This window comes from Brachyistius frenatus, unplaced genomic scaffold (assembly GCF_029030835.1).
Source record: "Brachyistius frenatus isolate BFR_SWC_R1_liver_20210118 unplaced genomic scaffold, ASM2903083v1 Contig_96, whole genome shotgun sequence".
Classification (NCBI taxonomy): Eukaryota; Metazoa; Chordata; class Actinopteri; family Embiotocidae; genus Brachyistius; species Brachyistius frenatus.
The window spans coordinates 1,137,691-1,161,313 of NW_027210695.1; the positions used below are offsets into that span (position 1 = coordinate 1,137,691).

A 23,623-nucleotide genomic window follows, 5' to 3' on the forward strand; every position below is an offset into this window, starting at 1 on the left:
TTGACACCAGTAGAAATCCTGTAAAATAACTTTTGAAATACAACTTACAGTATTTCGGAATTAGCCGGTAGTTCTTCCTGTCGTGGGTGTTTATTTTGGAGGTACTGCACATGTTCGGCGAAACGGATAAAGTTTTTCTCTTTCACTGTGTGCTTGTCTGACATCAGAACAAGTTTACAGTACGGCATCATGTGTCTGAAGAAGCTCAACTACGACCGGAAGGAACTGGAGAGACGCAGGGAGCACAGCCTGCATGAAATGAGAGGCAAGTACGCCCCGAAGAGAAACGGATGCACCTCCTTTAAAACGATATGTAAAAAGATGCGTGGTAAGTTTCTACTTGCCTCCGCAGACGTACTGGTGTGGAGCAACGAGCGGGTCATCCGCTGGGTGCAGAGCATAGGCCTGAGGGACTACGCCAACATCCTGCTGGAGAGCGGCGTGCACGGAGCTCTGGTCGCCCTGGACGACAACTTTGACTACAGCAGCCTGGCGCTGCTCCTCCAGATCCCCAACCAAAACACTCAGGTTAGTATTTGTGCAGCGAGCGATACATATGAGGTGAATCTACACTTTTAATAGAAAGAGTTTGAACTAAGGTTTAGACCATTATAAAGGTTTCACTGTCTAAAAACTGCGGCATTATCCTGCTCTGTTACATAGTCTGGGTCCACCTCACCGGGTTTTGACAGCCTGAATATAGGAAAACCTTATTGTGAAGGGGACGTCTACTGAAGTTTTATAACAAAAATTTTTTTTTTAAAGTGGCATTGGCACTGCCAAATTTAAAGGTGCAGGATATGTGCAGAAATATCATCTGTCACCAGCTTCAGGCCAAAAATAGAGGAATGCTGGTATCAGCCTTCAAAAGCTGGAGGAATCTAAATCAGAACATGCAGATTTGCCAACTGTCACCCTGGCAGGATGCCCCACGTGAATTTTCACTGCTTATCTCATCTATATTCGGGTAAAATGGATATACAGCACGACTAAGGTAATGTTGCCAGCTGCCTCTGTTACCAGGCAGCTAAAAATAGCCGGGCATGTAAAAAATGTGAATGTGTTGTCATTTTTTTTGTTGTGTTTTTCCACCCCGTAGGCACGTCAGATTCTGGAGCGAGAGTACAATAATCTACTGGCGCTGGGCACTGACAGGAGACTGGATGAGGTGAGCTGCAACTATCACACAGAGGACATCAACCCGCCGTGAGAGGAAATGTCAGGACGAAGGTTTTTAGTTATTTTAAAGGATTTATATCAGTTACACATTTTACCAATGTTATGGGGTGGTTAAACATAATTTCTTAGCTCCTACTGTCATCTTAAAGATGTCATTAATGCATTTAAATCATACTCAATGTATTTTAATGTAACATATTTTTTTTTACCTATTGTACGAAATTGAATCGCCAATTGTCATCTTACCCTTAAAGTAATGACACAACAATCAACACATTTTGTTTTCTAAAGTATGTAATCATTACCTGATGAGTAAGTTGATTTTATTCTCTATTAACATTGATCAAACATATTTTAGTTTGACTTTTTTCCCCGTCTAAAAAAAAAAACAAGCATCCTATTGTTCTGTCCATCAGTGTGATGACAAAGACTTCCGGGGTCCGTCGTGGCGGAGGCAGTTCCCTCCCCGGGACGTCCACGGTATCAGTATGATGCCCGGATCAGCAGAAACGCTCCCCGCTGGATTCCGTCTCACTGCGACGTCTGGTCACTCCCGAAGACTTCCTCCTGAGGGTGAGCGCCCGCCTCTGCACTTTTATTTACTCGCAAAAAAAAAAAAAAAAAAAATGTGTAAATGAAATATGATGAAGCTGGATGCCGGCTCTCAAACGCAACAACACAAAGGTTTTGTCCACCTGTTGCACAGGCAGATCAAAGAGCAGGACTTTGTGCTCCTGCTGTTTGTGAGGAGAGTTTTGACTGTGTCTCTTGTTCTCTCCGACTCTGTGACGGCTGTTCTGCAGTCCTCTATGAGGCGCTGGACGACAGTCCTGACGACATGTATTTGGATTGGTTTCAAGGTCAGCTATGTCCCTCTGCAGGTTCTGGGCTTGTTGGCCCTGCGTGTATTCTTCTTCTTCTTCTTCTTCTTCTTCTTCTTCTACATACACTCCAACCACTGTCCTACTGTAGCTCTCCTTTTCTTTGTGGTCTCTCACCCTTCACCTTTCTTCTCTCTTTCTCTACTACTCTTCAGTCTCCCTAATATCCAACTCCAAGGGTGTTGTTTTGCAGAGTTGCAAAATAGTTGTCTTGTCACCCTGGTGGTAAAAACTGTGGGGGCGGGGGGTCAAGTTATGGATTAGGACCCATGCTTGCTGATGTAACCCTTGAAGTTACAGTCATGAAGCAGCAAAACCAAAAAAAAGGTGGCTGAGCGGTGCTATGTAAGTTGGCCTGAATCAGGAGGTTTACATAGGTGAACAGTACGTCTTGGATGTTTCAGGAACTAAAAACTGACAGTTTGTGTCATTCCTCATCCCCCTGCTGTTAAAAGAGGATACTGGCTGAAACAGGCTTATATTAAAGGACAATGCTGTTGTTGTTGTTTTTTTACTACTTGGGCCATTATTTTTTTTTAGGTTATGAAAACATTAACCAGAGAAATTGCTGGGATTTGGGAACGTGTGGTTACATTGTAACCTCGGTTCTCCGAGTGAAAAGATTATCTCTCCAAACCTGTGCATGTGAAATATGTAACGGAGTGAAGAGTCGCACTGAGCTGTACAGTCACGCCATGCTAAAGTAGTTAACGTAATGGAAGTCTGCTAATTTGATGAAACACATTGCATTTCCCTGGGCGATGTCTGCAAGGCCAAACAGAGGCACAGGAGTGAAACTAAACTTCAGACCACAGAGAAAGTGAAAAGCCCTGAGCTGAACACAGAGACGCCCTCCTGAGTCTCCAGCACAGCGAGGACAGGAAGAGAGATCGGCTGGCTCCCGGCTGGCCGTGGTCGGTCCTGCTGGACCCAGCCAGGAAACACACGTCATCATGTGTCCATTGGGGTAAAATAGATCAAGAAAAACCGACTGAAAAGTTTGACAAGAAGAAAAGCAAATAACAGTTCAGACAGATAATCGAACCCACTTCTGTCGTGCTAAAAACTCAGAGACAGCAAACTCAAATTGCCGGTAATTCTTGACTGAATATGAAAAATGCTAAATCGTGATCAGAATCGTAAGTCAAAAATTAAAAAGGGAGTCATCTATTAACTGATTGTTGTTTACCCCCCATTAATTTTTATGGTTATAACCTGCATGACCGTTGAGAGTTCATTCCCAGATCTCAGCAATTACCTTGTTTCAAGCTCAAATATACTAAAATCAACAAAAGCAACGGCCCAAACTACTTAAAAAAAAAAAAAAGACAACTCAAGTTTCTCTTATTCACTTGTTCTGGAGTTTTTCACCACAGCACACAGTCTTCACTGACAAATTGAGTTTCTCAATTGTCCCGCAGCAGTCGATGTTCAAACTTTTGTGATTGTGAGCACCTCTGGACGCTGTTTCCACTGTGAAGCTCACTTTTTTTTTTTTCTTCTTTTTTTTTTTTTTTATACTAACAAGAATGGACAAGAAGTCCTCGAGGAGCTCAGAATCCAGGAAAGTCCGAACATTTACAGTCCAACTCAATCTGCTGCTGAATACTGTAATAAACCTCCAGGGTAGAGGGTTGAGTAATAAATCCAGAATTCTCCTTTAAAAGGATGCAGAGTGTAGTAACAACTGTGTCTTTAGAAACTGTGCCCCGCAGGTTGTTATACACGACTGGAAATCATCCACGTGATTTTGTTTTGGCCAGTGTTCTCCTCTAACACGGTGCTCCCCCGACGACACTGAAACAGCCTTCCTGTGTTCCTCTGTCTCTGCTCTCTGTGCTCCCCGGTCTGTGACGTCCTCACTACACTGAAGTCTTATCCGTTGGTGGTGTGCACTCAAAAAAAAAAAAAAAAAAACCTAAAACATCCTTTGAGTGATCCATGGCTTTCTCCTCCGAGGGGCGACACCACAAGCACTCGCTGTTGTGTGGGGGAAAAGTGTTGCTTGTCACTGTTGAGGATGTCTAATCTTGTGGCACTTGTCTGGAGGTGGTAACCAAGTGGAAGAATGTTTCTTTCTCCCTCTGGGTCCATCTGACACGGTCGGAGCCTTAACGCTCGGACCTGATCGTCCTGTCGCTGTCTCCCCCTACAGTTGGACCGTCTGCGGTGCAGCGGCTGGACAGCTCCACGGTGAGAACCTACTCCTGCTGAGAGGAGGAAGAGAGGGACCTTAAACTGTACGCTGTATGTAACACAACACAGTCTCTCGTTCTGTCAAATACAGTTTTACCTCAGAGGCACTTAAAGTAGCTATTAAAGAGAAGAGGGCCGATTGTTCGTGCCCGAGGCTTGGCGAGCCTCGGCTGTGTTTTTGCCAGGTAGCCGCGATGAGGTGAGCGGACGCGGCAGGACTCTCGTCCCCTTTAATCTCCGTCCAAAAGAAAAAAAAAAAAAGAAGATGAGTCAGTTCTGGTCAAAGCTTCAGAAATCCACTTCAAATGAATGAGTTCAGTTTCTAACACGCAGATTAGTTAACAAGGTTCATTTACATGATTATGACAGTTAAGGGCTCCTAAAATAGGCCTTGTGAGCGTTATCCAGACTGCACAGATTACAAAGGGAGCTCGTCCTAGTTTGCTTTCCAACTGTTTTCTTTGTACTGACAGGTGCAACGAGAGTCACTTCTCTCAAGTATTTTCTTTGATTTGATATGCCATCTGACTACACTGCCTCTCTGCATCTGCACTGTAGAGACGCACGATTTAAAATGCAATCAGATGCCAAAGTTGAAGAGAATCTCTCTCTCTCTCTCTCTCTCTCTCTCTTTAGATTTGAACTTTTGTCCAAAACAATGAAAACACCAAAACGTAACTGTAATTTGGTCCCAAGCTGTCTTTTTGAAGTGCGATCAAAAAGTTCAGAGACTGTATCTATAACAACAAAAGCCTTAGCAGATTTAAACCTGGCCAATACACCTCTTCAGAGACGTCGCATTCGGGGAGCCCGTCAAGCACCATCTGCAATTTGTCACGACGAAGACCCGCAAATCGCCAACAGTGACAAAACTCTTGAGTACTTACTCACAAAGGGTTTAACTTCTCTGTGCTTCATGCACGTCACGGTGCTGCGCACAGTTCACATGCAACAGGGGAAGTCTTGGGATTCTTAAATCTGAATATCTCACAAATCAGGACTGTTAATGCCGTTGACATCAGTACATCCGTGTTCAGGCATCTCGGTGCAGTGAGTACAACTAGTCCTGTTCAAGCATCACCACCGGCCTACGTGAATGTAATAAGAGCTCATGTTGGAGGCACAGAAGACAGATAATGATGCTGCGATGAGGTGATAATACAAAAGAGGAATGTTTCGAAAAGTAAGTAAGAAGCGAAGGGAAGTCGGGAACAGCGCTCCGGATAAAAATGTGCGAGATCCATCTTCATAACCATAATTTAGCTGTTTCCAAAGTGTTGTCTCCTCCCTGCAGGCTGTTTCTAAAGCGTTCACTGGCTTATTGTAGCAGCACTCCTACACAGCAAAAAAAACAAAACAATACAGTGCAAAGTTCAGTCGGTGCAATGGGTTGAATTCTGGTGCGGTATCCTCAGTTGTTGACTCGTATTTATATTTTTTTCACTGGTGCAAGCTGTTGCAATCAAAACAGAAAACATACAGCGCAAGATTTGCATGGAGGCACAAAAAAACACAACAACAGCGTCTTCACCTTCAACCATTTCACAACCATCATATGAAGCTGAAAGTGAAACTTTCAAAACAGTCAAAGTTTTTAACTTGAATATTTCACAGACTTGTGTCTGTAAAATTGTTGTAGATGCATATCACGTACTCTGATTTTTGTTTTTGTTCTGTCACTTCTTATTTCTTCATGTTTTGCTGTTGATCTGTTTCCAATAAGCCACATTAAATCCATTTAATTCTCAATGCAAAAAAAAAAAGTAAAGCATGAAAACCTCAGAGGAGGGAGAGGACTTCTTATCGGCACCGTACGACAACTTGTCAACAACTTTAGCAGTGTTCAAAGCCCAACATGCAATTTACTATAGTTAAGCACGTAAGTTGGAAGACAACAGACTTGAAGTTAAAGGCTTCCAACAGCTACACTGATTAACACTGAAGCGAATGTGTCAGACGCATGTGAAGCAGACGGAGAAATGTGTTTGAAACGCGTCCGGTGTGGACAGCCCACGAAGCTCTCATGTTAAAAATAGGATGTAAGAATACACAGCAAAATATGATATGAACTAAATATGTCTGAACATATTTGATCCATCTAGTTTCAAGCACACAAAGAGGAACAAAAATGTTTACTGCTCTCAAGCACACACAAAAAAAAATAAAAATCTTAAAATGTCTGATCAACACAGCCGGCTGCTAATAATATTATTTACAAAGTCACCTTTTCTCTGTTATAAATCCTAAAAAGCGGCAGCCAGCAAAGCACCAAATAGACTTCAAATTGCATTCTGGGCACATTTATAAGTCAAGCTTTTTCCTCCCCCTTTTTTTATTTTTATTTTTTTTTTTCCCGTAAACTTTGAGGATTTGAAGCCGCTCGTTAAAACCTGCTAGTTCTGTTTCCCCCTCAGGTGCAGTTCTGAACGGAGGCTAATTGGTGGAGCTGCTGGACGGGGCCGACCTGCTGAGGAAAAAAAAAAAAAAAAAAAAAAAGACATTCTGACGACACGCACTGCCAAGAAGCCCGGCTCTCCTCTCTGACCTCCTCCGCCCTCCTCCTATAATGTGGGCACCAGACGCCGGTGCTAAACTGTCCCACAGGTTGTCACCATTTCTACCTTTTACATGTACAGTTACTTGTCAAAGCATAATGTACTGTGTATTTCTTCTACAGGAGATGTGTAGGTTATCTGTAAATTAATATAAATATGCCATTTTTAATATATACATACATCTATGTAAAAAAAAATTTAAAAAAAGATATTCAGAGTTTGTGCAAAAAAAACCTCCCTGCCACCTCATTTAGTGGACCATAGATTAATATATGCTGCTCTTAAACCTCTCTCCACATTACCCCCTCCCCCCCTCCCCTCTAGATCATTTTGTACATATGGTTTTATTTTTTCATTGTGATGATGATGATGATGATGAACCTGCGCTGCACCGCCTAGAGAGGAAGAGACTCTGGATGTTGTGTGACAAAAACCTTCCCTCTAGTGGTGAACGAAAAAAAAATAAACAAAAATAAGAAAAAAAAAACCCACTCCGAGCCCCATTCTGGCGCCAAGAAACTTCCATCCTCCTCTCTTATGGACTCGATGTCACAAACGGAGCGTTTTAAGAAACGGGCGGAACGACGTGACAAGCACTTTCACACAACCGCATCAACTCTCAACGGACTATTTAAAAGGAGCCAAGGAACTAAACAAGAGACGCCGTTGGCTCTCCGAAGTTGCACAAAACGTCCTCTCAGAGAACAACAACAACAACAGCAACAAAAAATAAGGCAGTACGTCGTCCGTAGAACCTGTCACTTGTTGTACTGTATGTTTTGTCAGGCGATGCATTAACACAAAGGACAACTACACATTCAGCCGCGCTGGCCTTCTCACCCTCCCTCCCCCCCTCCCTCCCTTCAGACACCAGAACAGATGAAATAACTGAAAGACAGACCGCTTTAGCTCGTCGTGTGTGTAGAGTGTATATGACCATGTTGAAGTGAGGTGACCTAATGACTTAAAATTTAAAAAAAAAAAAACCTGTTGCTTGCTGTGACTTACATTTGGTGTAACTGTTGACTCTTTGTTTCCGTCGGAGTTGCCAGGGTAACCCATTGTACAGCCCTGTTTTCTGTCTTTTAGTTATTTCTGATGGACGACTCGGAACAAGTCTGATGCTTTTTTTCGTTTTGTTTTTACATCTTCAATTTGCACGAACAATGAATCATTTTATTTTGTGTCCATTTTTTTTTATTTATTACTTCTTGTACTTTGGTCAAAACTAAGTGGTGAGCAAACAAATTTTCATTGTCAATAAAAAAAACTTTAAAAAAACTACTGTCAGTGAAGGAGTTGTCTTCATTATTTTACATTCAAAGTGACTTCATTGTGTAGAGACGGTAGCTGAACCTCGTTGATTATATTATCTGCTAAACCTGCAGTGCGTTATGGTTTCACATTATTCAGATTACACATTATTCAGATTACATGCAAAAAATTTTAACTTTATATGGATGTCCAATCAGAGTTAATCCTAAAGGTAGCCAATTGAAAAAAATATATTTTTTCTGAAGCACCTGCGAAAGCTGTTGCGCGCTGTGCACGTTAAATGACGACACTGGTGGCCGGAAGAACTACAGGTCAACTGAGCCGTCTGCACAGCCAGGGGGCGCTGTAGACGCCACTCAAAAACAAAACCTATCTGCTTGTACCGCGGCTAGCTACGTTTCCAACAGCGAAAAACGGTAGATCTGACTCGATCTGCGGTGAAACCCGACGATACTACGTCCCGCCCACTGATACCAGAAACCTGACTGCACCCACAGGCCTGTCAATCAAACAGACACGCTCCCCCAAAAACAGGTGGAGCAGGAGGCTTTTTGGAGCCACCCTCTCGTGGTACTCGGTGGTATTGCATCTTAAGGCCTAATTTTTCAGACCCCGAGGCTACATCCATTTTTATATAGTCTATTTATAAATACCGACGCCGACCGAGCGAGACGTCTGTGCATAATTATGCATGAGAGTTTTCACTTGGTCAGAAGTGAGATGTTTTTCAGGAAACCGAAGAAGAAACTGGAAAAGACAAGACAGACGACCACTGTGTGAGTATTTTTTTTTTTTGTCATTTAACTCCAACTCTTTTGGCCAACAAAGTGAGCGACGGTGGTGATACATGAAATCAAGCGGGTTCCAACATTACAGTACAGGATCAACACTGGAGGCTTCCTGATTAATAACCACCTTCTTTCCTGTCAACATCCTCCGTCTGCTTTCCGTTTTGTTATTAAGTGGATGCTGCAAAGGAAGGACACGGCGAGGTGCGCAATGCATCTTGGGTACATGAAGACATCGCCGGCAGGGAAACTCGGCTTTCTCGGTCAGTATAGCAGCACACCGAGAACTACGTTTACCTTCAACACCGAGCGAACGTCCACATAAAACGTGACAAATCTTTCCAGAAGTTTCAAACTCCCCAACACCCAACACTACAATCATCTAAAAAAAAAAAAAAAATCAGAATAAACACTAATCTTATTTCTGATTTTTTTTGTTCCCATTTGCAGCACACTGCGGCGTTCAAGCACCACTCTTGTTAACGGAGCGACTTTGTGTTGCCCAAAGGTTGTCCGACATTTCTCCGGCGTCCCGCCGACGACTTCAGGCTGCGCCACGCCTCAGAGCTTTCTCGATCTGCCTCTCGATGTCTTTGAACACCTCCGGATCCTCGATGGTTGGAGTGATCTGCGAGGAAAAACAGAAGGTGGGTTTACAGGATCTGAAACTGTGCCGCAAAAACCTCTTGTATAATGCACCGATATTCACAAAGCTGTATCCATGGAGACCTATATTAAGAGCTATTCTCTCCCTTTGTAATGCTGTTCTCTCAGGAGGACTTTAGCTTCAGCTCAGCAGAATACGGAGTCAACGGCCCGGTTCTGTTTAATGAGTGCAGGCCCTGCTGATGCACCATCATCACTTGAACTCTGAGTCGTAAAATGAGCGTAATGTGTGTCCTGAGCTGCTGTAAATCTTTCATACAGGAGGTTGGGGACACACACACACACACACACACACACACACACACACACACACACACACACACACACACACACACACACATTATTTCACCTCACAGAATCTATCCTGCAACACTTTCAAAGCTCATCAGTGGTGGGAATAACGCAGACAATATGTCGTACCTTGTAGGGCTTCCTGTTGACCAGGTTGGCCAAAGAGGAGCGAGGGATCTTCCCGGAGCGCGTCTTCGGCAGCCCCCGGACAAAAAGCACTTTCTTGAAGGCGGCCACGGGGCCGATGGTGTCTCTCACGAGCTTCACCATCTCGCCGGTGACCTCCTCTTCGGTTTTCTGCACACCTGTGACGCAAAGCAAACAAGGAAGTGAAATTGAATCGCAGCCGTGGAGGTTACCTGACAGCGAAACAACAAAGATGGAGAAAACTGCGCGGTTAATGCGTCACCACGCCGTCCGCCGTTCCTCACCGGTCTTCAGTACACACAGGGCCAAGGGGACGTGACCCTTCAGCGTGTCCTCCAGACCCACCACAGCGCAGTCGCCCACGGCAGCGTGCTGCAGCACCGACTGCAAAACACAAACACGCACATGACGATATCACAAAATTAAAAAAAAAAAAAAAAAAAAAGGGGGGGAGGGGGAAGGCTGGGAAAATCTTTGTATCACATCCTCTGTTCTTCTCCTCGTACCTCCTCCAGCGCTCCAGCTGACAGCCTGTGACCGGCCACGTTGATGACATCATCAGACCGGGACATGATGTACAGGAAGCCCTCCTCGTCCACAAAGCCGGCATCCATGGTGTCATAGTAGCCCTGATTGTAAAAAAAAAAAATTTAAAAAAGGAAGGAAGGAGGGCAGCATTGCATTAAAGCGCGATGTGGCATCTGAGGCAGGTCAGAAAACTCTCCAAGTTTAAATGAATAATTTCTTCAGTATAATATCTAATAGATTATCTGTATTTTTTCTGATTTATTCAGTTTCTTTGTTCAAACGTCTCACAAATTCAGCAAAATGGTTCTGCAATGTAAGATGTTCAACACCAGAGGGCGACCTCTCACCACATATCTGACACTATTACATTATTGACCCAGTGTTATAAGAGAAGACTTACAATTGTTGGTAATATTACAACGTAAAGATCATTTTCTGTTAAATAATGTCCTGTGAGAGATGTTTCATGTCCATTAAATATTATTTTATGAGGAAATTAAGACACAACTCACTGTGAACTTGGTGAAGTAGAGCTTCTTGAACAGATCCCGGTTCTGCCACAGTGACAAGGCAGCACCAGGTGCTAAAGGAAGTCTGGAGGGGAAAGCACACAATTTATTTAGTACATCAAAGGTCATGAGATCAGTTTGGTGACGATTTCTACACATAACATGTCCGCTTGTCTCTCTTCAGGTTTGGGTGTGTTTTCATTTCACTTCACTGCAGTTATTGTGGACACGCAGCGGAGCTCCGCTGGACGTCACCCCGCCCCATCGACCGGCACTGAGGCACCAAAACAAACACGCCGGGCAGGTAGGAGAGCTCAGTCACTCAGTCTTTGTTTAACATGAGACTACACGTAATCCCACTTCTTGGTCAGTGTCTCGACCGAGATTGGTTCCGTTTTGAACCTCAAACATGACTCGGCATATATTAATTTCACGACAGGGAGAATTATTCAAACCGAAAAAAGAAAATCTCCCCCCTGAGGCTGATTTTCTGTTCATAAGAGGATGAATAAATTTTTTTTTAAAAAGCTGATTTTCTGCAAAGATCTACACCGTCCGATGCACAAAAGCTACACGACACAAACAGATGTGTGATAAAGGCAGCGTGTTTTTTTTGTTGATATTTTGGTGACTTTGCATTAAGAAACATGTGGGTTTAACAGCTGTGAAACAATCCAAGTCCACACATTCTCTGCTGACTGCGTGCTCACTCACGCATGTAATATTATAACAACTCTATGAAGCTGTGGATGCAGATATTTTTTTTTTTTTTTAATCACAAGACTTTCTGGCTGCTACAAGGAAAGCCCAGCTGCTCACATAGCGTCTGCTTCCAGCTCTGCCCGTCATTACTCATTGATACGCTGTACATGTGGATCCCTTGGAAATCCTCCCTCGACACTGAGTCATTACCAGCAGTTACAAAAGAGAGAGAAGTAGAGTCGGAGAGTGATAAGATGGAAGATAAGGCGGCACAAAGATGACCGACGGAGCTTTTTAAGTCCACTTAGCTCTGACAACTCTCTCACATTAACAGATACACATAAAGAGTCTAACACATGCTGCCCAGCAGCGAATTATTAGATTTAATGACTATAAATTGGTGTTTCAATTTAATTTGCGTTTTAATGTACCATTTTAAATGTGAGTCCCAGCAGAAATTTAAAGCATTAACTGAGATGCACACACTACTGGACTTACCTCACCACGATATTCCCCAGGGTTCCCGGCTTCACCTCCTGCATGTCATCATCGATCACCGAGACTAGTGCAAAGGGGGAAGAAGAGCCCGCGATTCATATTCAGAGGTGGTGTATCAGCCACCGGCAGAGTGGAAGTGCAAAAAGATTAAACGCTCTGCTGGGAATTACAAGCAGTTTCTAAAATTGTTTTATCCATTCTTGGTTTAGTCATCTCCATCTGTGATTGAGGGGCAACAGTTTGCACAATAAATATAATTGAAAAGTACTAAAAAAAAATTTAAAAAAAGATGTATAAATACTTTCCAGACAGGAGAGCTTTGTTTCTGTTCCCTGTGCTGTGGCTGAAATATCAATCAACAAGTTTGTCTCTTACCGTTGTAACCTGGCACTGGTTTACCAGCCTGGCCTGCAGGTGGCGTCAGTGAGTTTCCCAGACCGATACAAGTGGAGGTGATAGCTGAGCCAGTTTCTGATGAGACACAGAGAGAGAGAGAGAGAGAGAGATGGATTTATTATATTAATATCTCTTTGAAACGAGAGGGGGGAGAGTTAAAGTTTTATTCCAACCACAACAGTTGTGGATCTGCGGTGTGACGCCACACTTCTTTATACTTTCACTCCCCGACAAGCAAATATGAAGCCCTTTAACAATGAGCTGATCAAAGGAGCTTGTGTGGCAAAGCAACATTAACCTACATTAGACAAAACTGTGACAGCTCCTCTGGGCTCTCCCCGACGCAACCGCGCTCCATTTGCAGCAGAGGCTCGCCGGGTGGGCCGGCGAGGAAATAAGAAATAACAGAATCGATCAGAGGGGAAGATTATATCAGAAATCACTCAGCAGCACAGCAGCCCAACGTCACCATCTGTCTTCTGCGCTGAACCTGAATTTGAAGCAGAGTGTCTGTGAAGTCCTCCTCCTGCAGTCAGTGGGCGTTCATCAGTTTCTCGGCTTTGTGTTTTCGTTTTCACGGGCTAGGAATCATCTCGTGTTTCAGCTCACATTTACACAACAGGACGGATACCTTTCGAAGACTTTTTCTACCACAATTTGCCTTCTTTCTTTTTTCTTCTTTTTTTTTTTTACTTTATCTCGTTCATTCATGCTATTTGCACGGGGGGGAGGGGCACGATTGTTCCCACATATTTCTATTTACTGTTTGCCTTAACATTAAATTAGACATGTGACATTGAATTAATAATATCGACACACAGTGTTTACATAGGAGGCAGCTGAAAGGCCTCACATGCTGCCATCATACTTCACTAATATGCAAATGTATGCACACGCTGGTCCACAGAGTCAGTCTGCACTATAGGAAGAGCCTGGTGGTGTAAATACGATGCTTCTGTTGTGCATCCATGGTGCCGTGGCATTTTCTCCCCTCCCATTAACAAGCAAAACGTATGCAGCCGAATCCCAAAACAATTATTGGACAGAGGTGGGAGGGGGAGGAGGAGGAGGAGGAAGACAAAACTTCAATCGGGTATTCCTCTGACAGGAAACATTGAAGCTCGCAGGCCAGCTATGCAAATGACAGCTCAGTTAATGCAGCGGTGATGTGCAAAAAAAAAAAAAAAAAGGACACACACACACATGCTCATTAAAGCTTGAAGGCGAAGCTGCAGCAACAGAGGACGTCGCTGGGGTTACACATCTGTCATCTAACCGGACAGACGGAGCAGCAGTGGAAACCCTCGCCATCAAAATGACTCGAAAGCAGAGAGAGACGGTGATTTATTCAGAGTTAAAGGTGCAATGTGGAGTTTTCTTGCAAACAAGCAAGCTTCTGTTCAGTGTCTTTCACCAAAACGCATCGAAGGCACTTCCTTCCTCATAAAACATGCAAAAACCTGTAGTGTACATATATATATATATATATATGTATTCGTGTTTACTCACTAACAGTCCCCTTCCCAGTCTTTACTGGGGTTTGGCTGCATCTCTAGCATGACCACCACCTGATTATTAACAGGACCATGTGAAGCCAACGGCAGGATTACCAACAATAATCACCCGTGTGCAGCTGAGCACATCCTGTGCAGAAAACAAACAACACGTTGGTACAAGTGGTCAAAATGTCCAAATAGTACCTCAAAGCTGCAACGCAATGAGTCCAGTGTCTCATTTCATCTCATTCACTCTGAAAAAGGGAGGAATATTTCTAGCCTTTAGATGAGAGATTTTGGGGGCTAGAAATGGGCAGAATCAAACATCACCAAATGCAATAATTTTGTCAGGGATGACATAGTGGTCCTTTACATGATGGCATTTTTGATAATAATCATAATTAATGTGGTATATAGACTAAGAGGGTAAAGACAAATAATAGAACAGCTAGAACATTGTCAATTGTGTTAGTGCAGCAGAGGTTAGGCTCCGCCCCCTCATTAAACACAGAGATCACAGGACAAGAAACGCAGCAGAGACTCTCACTGAGCTGAAAAGAAACAGGTGCCCATAAATTAGGTAAATAACAGAAATACAATATATTTGGCTAATTAAATCTTATATTAGAATTACATTTATTTGACACTTTTTAAACAAGTTTAGCCACACACGAGTTGTGAGCACTGCAGTTGGCATTTAGGGAACACCTCATTCAGAACCCCCCCACCCCCAAACTGAACAAATTTGTGTTGAGTATCAATTTGTTATTGTTCACATAAAAGAAGCTTCTTCAGCTGGTTTGGATGGAGCTCAGCTATGTGAATAAATATTACTGAACATGAGTAGCTCTCAGACACTTTCATTTTTGTCCAAGTAGCTCTTAGAGGAAAACCTCCTGGTCTATCTCTGTCAGTGGATATGGATGATAATCTTCCATCTCCTGCTAGTCGAACAAGTGCTCACGGTTACAGATCTGCTTCCAACTTCAGCACAGCAGGTTTCAAAGACACAAGGAGGTAGCTGTTGGTGGATTATGTTATCAACTGAAGAGACAGATTTTGAATTAAATAGATTACCCGACCGCCGCAGCCTCTGAACCGGCTACCTCGTCCGTCAGCTTCTCTCTGCGGGGTTCAAAGCTCATCATTGACAGCAGCGACAGCACCCGCAGCCGACGATATGAAAAAATATATATATATATGGTTTCATGCCTTAAGGGGGAGCATTTAGTCCCGCCCACCTTATCAGAGAGAAGGGTCGTGACAGAGTGTTGACAGACGCTCCCGCGGACCAATCATTCGCTTTGCTTTCACCTTCACTTCTAACACTCTGATCTCCGCCCAGCAACGTCTGCACACGTCATATAGTCTGAATGGAACCACAGCCGAGAGGGGAAATACTGTAACCTCAAAGAAAACAGGAAGAGGATTTTACAGGAAATAAATATAATAATAAAGCCACGTGAGATACAGCTAAATAAACCGGTATTGGCAGAGCAGTGTTTGGCTCCGACCCTGAAGGGTCCTTTAAGAGCTCTCCTGAACTGCGCGTCGATTAGACCTCCAGGCAACCGCCGAACCGTGTCGGCCTGAACGGAGTGTTTAAACCCGGCTGTTTACATCAAGAGACGGCGCTCGCTGGCAGCCGTTCAGGCCCGACCCCGTAAATTCAAAACTCAAATGAGAAAAGACAATATAATTGGACCTCGGACGGTTATACAAGCCAATACAGGAAGAAGAGAACTGGATGCACAGCTCACAAAGCAGGAAATGTAAGGTTTACAAAAAGCAAGGATTTTGCAATGATAATTCGTGAAACCATTTTGTCTCAACATTTACATGAAAAATTTTAACCTTGACAAGAACTGAATGTTTACCAAGAACTCCGAGGTTTCCTTCCCACAATATGATTCCCTAATAGAGCATAACAGATATTATCCATTTACAATCCTGCGCCCTGCGGCTCGCACTAAACAGACACATTAAAACGTTCTGCTTTCCTGGAAAAGTTTTTGCAGCAAATAAACAGATATCATCCATATTGATGTAGAAATATGACTGTTGACGCTGTCAGCCCTCCTTCAACACTCAAATACCTCAACAGTATCTACAGTCAAATTTAAAATTTTTTTTTTTTTAAATCTCCCCAGAGGGGACGAATAAAATCTCATCCAAATAAAATGATCTGTCCAAAAGAAAACGTGCCCATTTATGGGTCAAGACGAAAGCTTCCACTGCTGCTGCTATTCTGGTCACATCGTGTGCAGGAGATGAAATATGCCGGATGAGGAAGGTAGACAGCTCGGGCTGCGACAGGTGAGAGGACGTCACGGGGAAGTGAAAAGGAGGGAAAACGGTCGTTGCTGTGTGACTGTGCTCGTCTGAGTCTTCGGCACGCGCGCACACGCACACACACACACACACACACACACACACACACACACACACACACACACAACACACAAAACACACCTCGGCATCAGTCTTTCTGGGCTCCCACCTCTGTCTCTTCCTTTGTCTTTTTCTCCCTCGCACTCTCTTTCCCTCTGTACACAAACAAATCAATCTTCCTTCGACCTGTTGGAGATGAGCTCGGCCGGCGAGAGGTGTTTTGAGTGTGATGAATGGGCCGGGGGAGGGGGAGAGTTGTCGGAGGATGCGTTGGAAGAGCGGTGTAGGCGATACGGTGGCACCTTTTCAGCTGAGGAGGCGCTATTGAACGGGCGCACTCGTTACCGCGTAGCTTGGAGGGGAACTGCTGTTGAGGAAAAACAAGGATGGCTCTCTGATCCCGCACTCTCTCTTTTCGCTCTGCAACTCCTCGAGACCTGCGACGCTTTCTGGAAGAGAAAAGCCACTCTGCTCTTCAAATAATGTCGCCCTGCTCCCTCTACTCTGTCTGCAGGCCTTCGATGAACGACAGGCGGTATTTACTGATGGGAAATAACGGGGCTGAAGAAGAATTGCTGAAATGTTGATTTAACAAATTCAAGATGAAAAGAAATCTGAAAATCAGAGTTGAATGTAAATCAGAGCAATGGTCAAAAACACGACGTCACATGGTCACAATGTTTGTCCCAAATTTAGGAGATAATATGCTGGTGCTGTTTTTATAGCTTATTTCTTATGTCATAAAGTGGCCAAAACATCCGTTATTAAATTGTAAAAGATGTCATGTTTGAGATCTACTGTTGTGGTAACGTCTAGTTGGACGTCAGACACTTAACTGGTCGTCTGACTTGTGAATGTCGCTGCTACTCGGTGACATTTGAACTGGGTGTCAGGTGTACGTTGTTCATTGCACCCATTTCCTGATGATGTGTTTGTACCAAGTGGCGAGCCAATGGCACGTCACAGATTTTTTTTTTGTGAGCTGCATGTTTTAAAGCCTCCAGTCTGGTATTTCTGCGGTAGCTATCTTGTTTTTTTGGAGCCAGAAGTGACCATATTTGGAGGACCGAGGGGTGGATTTTCCCCGACACGCTCTCCCAACACATTCCCACTCCAATTTGTGTTTGCGTGGGGAAAAAAAAGCTTATTGAATGCGAGTCTATTGAAGCTAGACGTTTTTTGGAGCCTGCTAGTGGCCCTCAGTGGTATCACACTTTAATGCAGTTCTGCATCGGCTCCCCTTTGAGGCTTTTTATATACGTCCTTCTCCTGTTAACTTTCTGCTTTAATAATGTTCACCCTGGATAACATCACAAATGAAAAGCACAAACAAACTTGGAGCAGATATTGAGTTCTTTAGTTTTGTTATTTTGACATTTCTGTTGTCAACAGAGAAGACAACTCTCTTCTACAGTAGCTGCTACATCACAGAAACACCTATTGTGTTGTGTGCTGTAAATAACAACCCTGTCAGAAATTGCTCCAAGCGTGCTCCCTGTATATCATCCACACTATGCACAGCAGGGCCCGAGGTTGCCCAGGTGATGTGTGGTTGCTGCGGTAACTTGGTCAGGATCTAAAAAAGATGGTCGACCCAAGGTCATTTGAAAGGACGGTATGATGTGGGAGGACGAGGACGAGAACAGAGAACAGATTGTAAGTTTCTTGGCCAGACAATGAAAAAAAGTTTCTTTTTTTTCCTCCCCCAACGTCTTTCTTGATAATACGTGTGCCGGTTTTGCTTGCCTCATATAAAGTTTAGGATCCATCTACCTCATACAAACTAGTTCAGAAAGAGAAACATGAACATTTAAAATAGGGAATCATGAATAATACTTTTGCCGCAGATTACACAAACTGCGATCAGAATTTGAACTCAAGAAAGAGTGTGAAACTAATCTGACGACAAGTTAAGTCAGGAGTGTGTTGGACAGCTTATCCTGATCAGACTCGCATTGGCATTCTGCTGAGGAGTCAAACAAAGGTAGAAACCAGAGGGTTGGTTAGCCGAGCCTTTCTGAATGAAACGGACTTTGAACTGATGGAAAATAACAAGTAGAGAAGAAGAGTATGTTGCAGGAGGTTTGGGGATGCTGCCTGTCAAAGACAGGCATGTAACCCGAATAAGAAATCCAACATAAGATGCACACGTCTCGTTTACAACAGCGGCTCTTCAAGGAGCAATTTCATTCCATCAACTTAAAAACACAGCCTCCCTCATTGCTCCCCGGACCACGCGGCTCGTTCGCTCTGAGCCAAGTTTATGTATACAAATTCACCACTTTACTTGCTAATGAAAGACCCCCGTCTTGTGCCTTAAAAACCTCGGTAGACAAATGCAGTGACGGCTCGGCCTGAATGCCAAGCGGATCCCCCAGGTTGGAGAGCCCCCCCCCCCCCAACCCCCAGCAAACAACAAGGTAACACGAACGTGGCGCCTCGGCTCTCGGAGATGTAATTAAAGAAGCCGTGACATCTGCGCTGCTGTCTCTGCTGCGCCGTAATGAGACCGAGCGCACGGCAGCAGTTTTTTTTTTTTTTTGTTATGCCTGTTGTTGAATGGCATTAGGTACAAAGCCAAGGCATTTCCCAAAGGTGGAGCGGAGCATGAAGGAACAATTTACTGAACACAAATGTATTCTGAGCTGAGGGATCGGTCCAAATGCTGCTGGTGTGGGAAGGGATATCAACAATGTAAGAGGGAGCAATGGGTGCGGGCTGCAGCTCTAAGTTACATATTAAAGCCATCAAATATACACTATGGGGGCTAAAGTGGAAATAATTGGGTGCCAAACATTTTCACCAACAGGAAAATAGTTGCTAAAACTCTGCATTACACAGAACTGCATTTTTTTGGTCTAATAATGCAAATGACCCATGAAGCCCATCTCCTTTAACTGCTATATGATTACTACAGTCCTTCATTAATGTCATTTTTTTACACACACAATACACAATTTCCAAAACTAATGTAGCTTAACTATTTAATGGAAATGCAGAGATGCCCCAACTTTGGACCAGGCAACCCAAAAAATGAAAGTTGAACACTGAACACAAAGCTATTATATGTTTCCAGAAATTAATGTGGCTTGCAGTATGTCCTTGGAAATGCAGAAAATTGATGAATTGAGAACTTGAATTGTGCACTAAAAGTATGCGGACACCCAAATATTACACTCATGTTAACGTCAAATGTAACGCAGGTCATTTTACCTTTAACCTAAATCTGAAATAAATTTGAGATTTAATCAAATGACAAACGTAATCTTGAAAAGTTAATAGCACAATATTAATTGATATTGGTGTCGTATTCCCGTCGAGCTCTTTGGTTGCAGGTTAAAATTGCTTGTTAACCTCTGCAGTCTGTCTTTAGAGTTCAGACACACTGAGCCTGTTTTTCTTCAGTGCGGAGGAACGATGTTTTCGACTGTCCGTCACCTGCTGAGAAGAACAGGCAGAGTAGAAACCACTCCTGCACCAGCACTGCATTTGGTAAAGGCCAAGTGGAGAAATTTGTCCATTTTTAACAAGACATATCCTTTGAGAAGATCCGGTTCACTTTTTTTTTTTTTTTTTTGGTGTGTGTGTGTGTGTGTGTGTGTGTGTGTGTGTGTGTGTGTGTGTGTGTGTGTGTGTGTGTGTGTGTGTGTGTGTGTGTGTCCTGTCTGAGAAACACACACACACACACACACACACACGCAGACAGAGAGAGAGAGGGAGCGAGGAACACCTAAAACACTACTGAGGCTCCACTCGTCACCACTCGCCGGCGAGGCAGTCAAATTCTGCCAACTGGAAACACACATTTGTTGCCAGGCAACAGTAGTGACATCAGCAACCTTCATCACCAACCCCCCGCCCCCACCACCAATGGCACTCGGGTCTTAAAATAGCGCAGAGATTATTATCAGCCTTCAAAATGGCAGACATTTCTTTTTTCATATGCACATAAAGGGAAGCGAGGCGGGTTGCCAGCGGTGTCAGGTGGATCAGAGATGCACTGTTCGTGCGTGCGTGTGTGCGTGCGTGTGTGTGTGTGTGTGTGTGTGTGTGTGTGTGTGTGTGTGTGTGTGTGCGTGCGTGTGTGTGTGCGTGTGTCCTGTGGGTAAAGGGTTAGCGAAGGGGTGTTAATTTTAGTCTCGATCTGTGTGCATGTGAAAGCAGCAGCATATCAACACAAACAAAGTGAGAGTAAATATAGAGGCGAAAATGCAGGTTAATGGAAATAGGGTGGTGTCATGCCGGGGTTGATGAAACAGGATGAATCAGCTGACAAGAGGGAGGCTGAGAAATGATTGAGTCCACTGCACATGGGAATAACGAGCACACCAATCACTTCCATTCGGTACTCACTAATCCTGCCCGCGACCGGCAGGGACTCCAGAGTCAAACGTAATCACAAGCTAAATCGGTTGAATTAGTCAAATTCTTGTCAGTGAGCACGCAGTGAAATATTTCCATCAAAGAGAGTAAATTTTGTGTTGCATGCAAGTAAAATAAAAAAAAAATTTAAAAGTAAGATACCTAAAAGATTGTGTGATGGAAAAGCATTAGTCTGTGGCAATGTAGTTTACAGGGAAAAAAAAGCTTTTGGATCCCTGATGGCAGTTTTTAGATCTGAGGACTGGAGACAAGCTTCAACCCGTGACCTTCCTCTCTGCTACGTCCTGACAAACTGCCTGTTTCTGTGTCAGGCTGCCGTCCTTTCGTTCATTTTTTTTTTTTTTTTTTTTTTTCCAAAACTGGGACTGGTACAGATTTAAGGAGAACTAAGGAGGACTGGGGGGTTCCAGGGGATGGATGGGAAAAAATTAACCCAAGTCTGAGCCGTTTTTAATCTTTTCAGCTGTATGTGCCCGGCATGGCTGATGAACTGATTCCAGCGCGATGGGGGATGATGTCGAAGATAATGAATTGGAAGATGTTAGAAAACACATTCTGTTTGATAAATAGAGAATTGTTCACACTGAGGAGCTGCAGAATACAGTTCAGAAATCTGTCACAGAGGAGGCGGCTGGTGTCCCAGCTCAAAAGCATTTTATTAACAATCAAATCCAATGACAAAGATTTTATTTCACTTTATTATTCATTTAGCTTTTCCACTAACAGTGCGCTGAACAGACACTGCACATTTTCAGGCTGACGGAAAGATGTACGGCGGGTTGTTTGCTCACAACTCTGGAAGCGAAACTAGCAACCCCGACGTACCGCGCTACATCTCCAGAGAGCTCTCAAGAACTTTGAATCAGATTTTCATCAAAACTTGTAACTTCATTTACACTTTCCCAATCCCTGCAGGTGTTCCTGGCTTCAGTCTCTGCAAAACCAAAAGTGTTCATAATAACACAAACTAAAACCTTTTTTAAAAAAAACAAGAAAACACCACTAATGTTAAAAAAAAAATTACAGTATGTTCAGTATAGACCTGGATATCATCAGGGATTTAATATAATTAAATAAAAATCCAGGTATGTTGTGAACCTGGGACCAGGACTATGAGTTAAGACGTATTATTCTGCTTAGAAGTGTTGTGTGCGCTCTTCTTCCCATCACTGCTCATGGTACCTGTTTTCTCCCCATCGATTACAGCTTTCAGCTGCTCAATATTGCATTTCAGGATTAGAGCCTTGCAGCTAGAAAGATTTATGAGCAACTGCTGTGGTGATTGATTTTATTCAATTTCTGCCTTTTTTTTTTTTTTTTTTTTTTAAGGTGACTACAAAAAGCGGAATAGTCGTACGAAGCAGAAGGACAGGAGTATCAATATTTATAGATTAAAAGCAAGTATGCCAGTGGAAAAATCTGTCGCACATTGGAAAAGTGACTTGAAGTTGGAAGCCAGAAGATGTAAACAAACTTTGTTGACTGTAATGAGTTTCTCAAGGCGTCTCCCTCTCTCTCCCTTCGGCGATGCATATTTTGGAGTAAATGAGCCTTGAATGCTAAACTGCTCTCCATTGACGAAGTTTCTCCTCTTCTGTTGGAGGGGAAGATGAAGGGGAGTTGTCAACGCAGAAACAGTGCTAAAAGTTGCCTGATGGATGTGCTGTCACCGCGGAGACGGTCGAACGGCGCACCGTGACACTGCGAGCAGGTAGACTCATGAAGTCGGTGCAGGCAGGAGGAAACCGTGCAGACAACACTTACTCCTGGCAGGTCTGTGCAGCTTTTACTCACGTGTGCTTGTGTGTGCGTGCGTGCGTGTGTGTGTGTGCGTGTGTGTGTGTGTGTGTGTGTGTGTGTGTGTGTGTGTGTGTGTGTGTGTGTGTGTGTGTGTGTGTGTGTGTGTGTGTGTGTGTGTGTGTGTGTGTGTGTGTGTGTGTGTGTGTGTGTGTGTGCGTGTGTAAACATACTGGTAGATGCGATCTGTTTATGTTAACAGTATTACAGAATCACACGTCTGCAAAGTAGTCAAAGTGCCCTTGAGCAAGACACATCATCATATGACTGGCATTAACTTTGTTCTTTACAGAGGACAGTTCCCAAGGAAAGAATGTGTCATGCATCTTTGCACGACTAGTTCCAGTTCTGGGAACGTCTGCGTCAGTTATATCAGGCTGCAGCAATACTGAAGTATAACTGGAGCCGAGTGTTGTTCAAAAATTGTTCATACCTTCACTTATGAACCATGTCAATTCTATAAATCCATTTCCTTAAAATCACTTACTATAAACCATTTTAACAAAGAGAAAACTACATTAAAAATTACAGTACAAGTTGTTTTTGTTTTAATTGAATCTAGAGGACGTGGCAGTGAAACCACGATTATTTTTTTCAAACTACAATCTACAGATGTTCCCTAAGTGCCCAACAAGCCATTGCTACAAGCAGCAATTTACAGGTGTTCCCTAAACGTTTCCTAAAAAATTAATTTACTCTCAGAGGCTGTCAGTGGATGCTAGCTGGTTTCTGTACACAGAAAAGCCTCCATGCCACTGTAGCAAATGCAAACTCGGAAAGATATGTGGCCAAAAATCTGTCTGATGAGTTAAATCAGCTGTTCTAATGTAATGTAATGTGTTTACCTCAGTTGAAATAGAGTGATTTTACACACGCCGGTGAGCCAATCGAGTAGAGGCGACATAATGCTGCGGCTCGCTGACGCCAATGACATTTACTCCCCGT

At 43.5% G+C, this 23,623-nt stretch overlaps 2 protein-coding genes across 9 annotated transcripts in view; one reads left to right on the forward strand and one right to left on the reverse strand.

Annotated features, from left to right (window-relative positions):
* The window catches only part of ppfia2 (PTPRF interacting protein alpha 2), a 151,314-nt gene extending 143,770 nt beyond the window's left edge, over positions 1-7,544 (forward strand). For 4 of the 8 annotated variants that reach the window (XM_069711029.1, XM_069711030.1, XM_069711035.1 and 1 more), the window contains 7 exons: positions 168-265; positions 353-528; positions 1,100-1,168; positions 1,596-1,752; positions 1,983-2,039; positions 4,216-4,307; positions 6,671-7,544. In XM_069711029.1, coding sequence (XP_069567130.1) covers positions 168-265; positions 353-528; positions 1,100-1,168; positions 1,596-1,752; positions 1,983-2,039; positions 4,216-4,274 — 616 coding nt within the window. In that variant the 3' untranslated portion in view covers positions 4,275-4,307; positions 6,671-7,544. The remainder of the gene's footprint in view (positions 1-167; positions 266-352; positions 529-1,099; positions 1,169-1,595; positions 1,753-1,982; positions 2,040-4,215; positions 4,308-6,670) is intronic. The other 4 variants (XM_069711033.1, XM_069711037.1, XM_069711032.1 and 1 more) reach the window with 3 other exon arrangements.
* Positions 7,545-7,883: 339 nt separating this feature from the next.
* Positions 7,884-23,623, reverse strand: part of acss3 (acyl-CoA synthetase short chain family member 3) — a 32,980-nt gene continuing 17,240 nt past the window's right edge. Inside the window, exons 10-16 of the mRNA XM_069711038.1 lie at positions 12,591-12,686; positions 12,216-12,279; positions 11,019-11,100; positions 10,485-10,607; positions 10,263-10,362; positions 9,961-10,136; positions 7,884-9,502 (exon numbers count right to left, since the gene is read on the reverse strand). Coding sequence (XP_069567139.1) covers positions 9,419-9,502; positions 9,961-10,136; positions 10,263-10,362; positions 10,485-10,607; positions 11,019-11,100; positions 12,216-12,279; positions 12,591-12,686 — 725 coding nt within the window. The 3' untranslated portion in view covers positions 7,884-9,418. The remainder of the gene's footprint in view (positions 9,503-9,960; positions 10,137-10,262; positions 10,363-10,484; positions 10,608-11,018; positions 11,101-12,215; positions 12,280-12,590; positions 12,687-23,623) is intronic.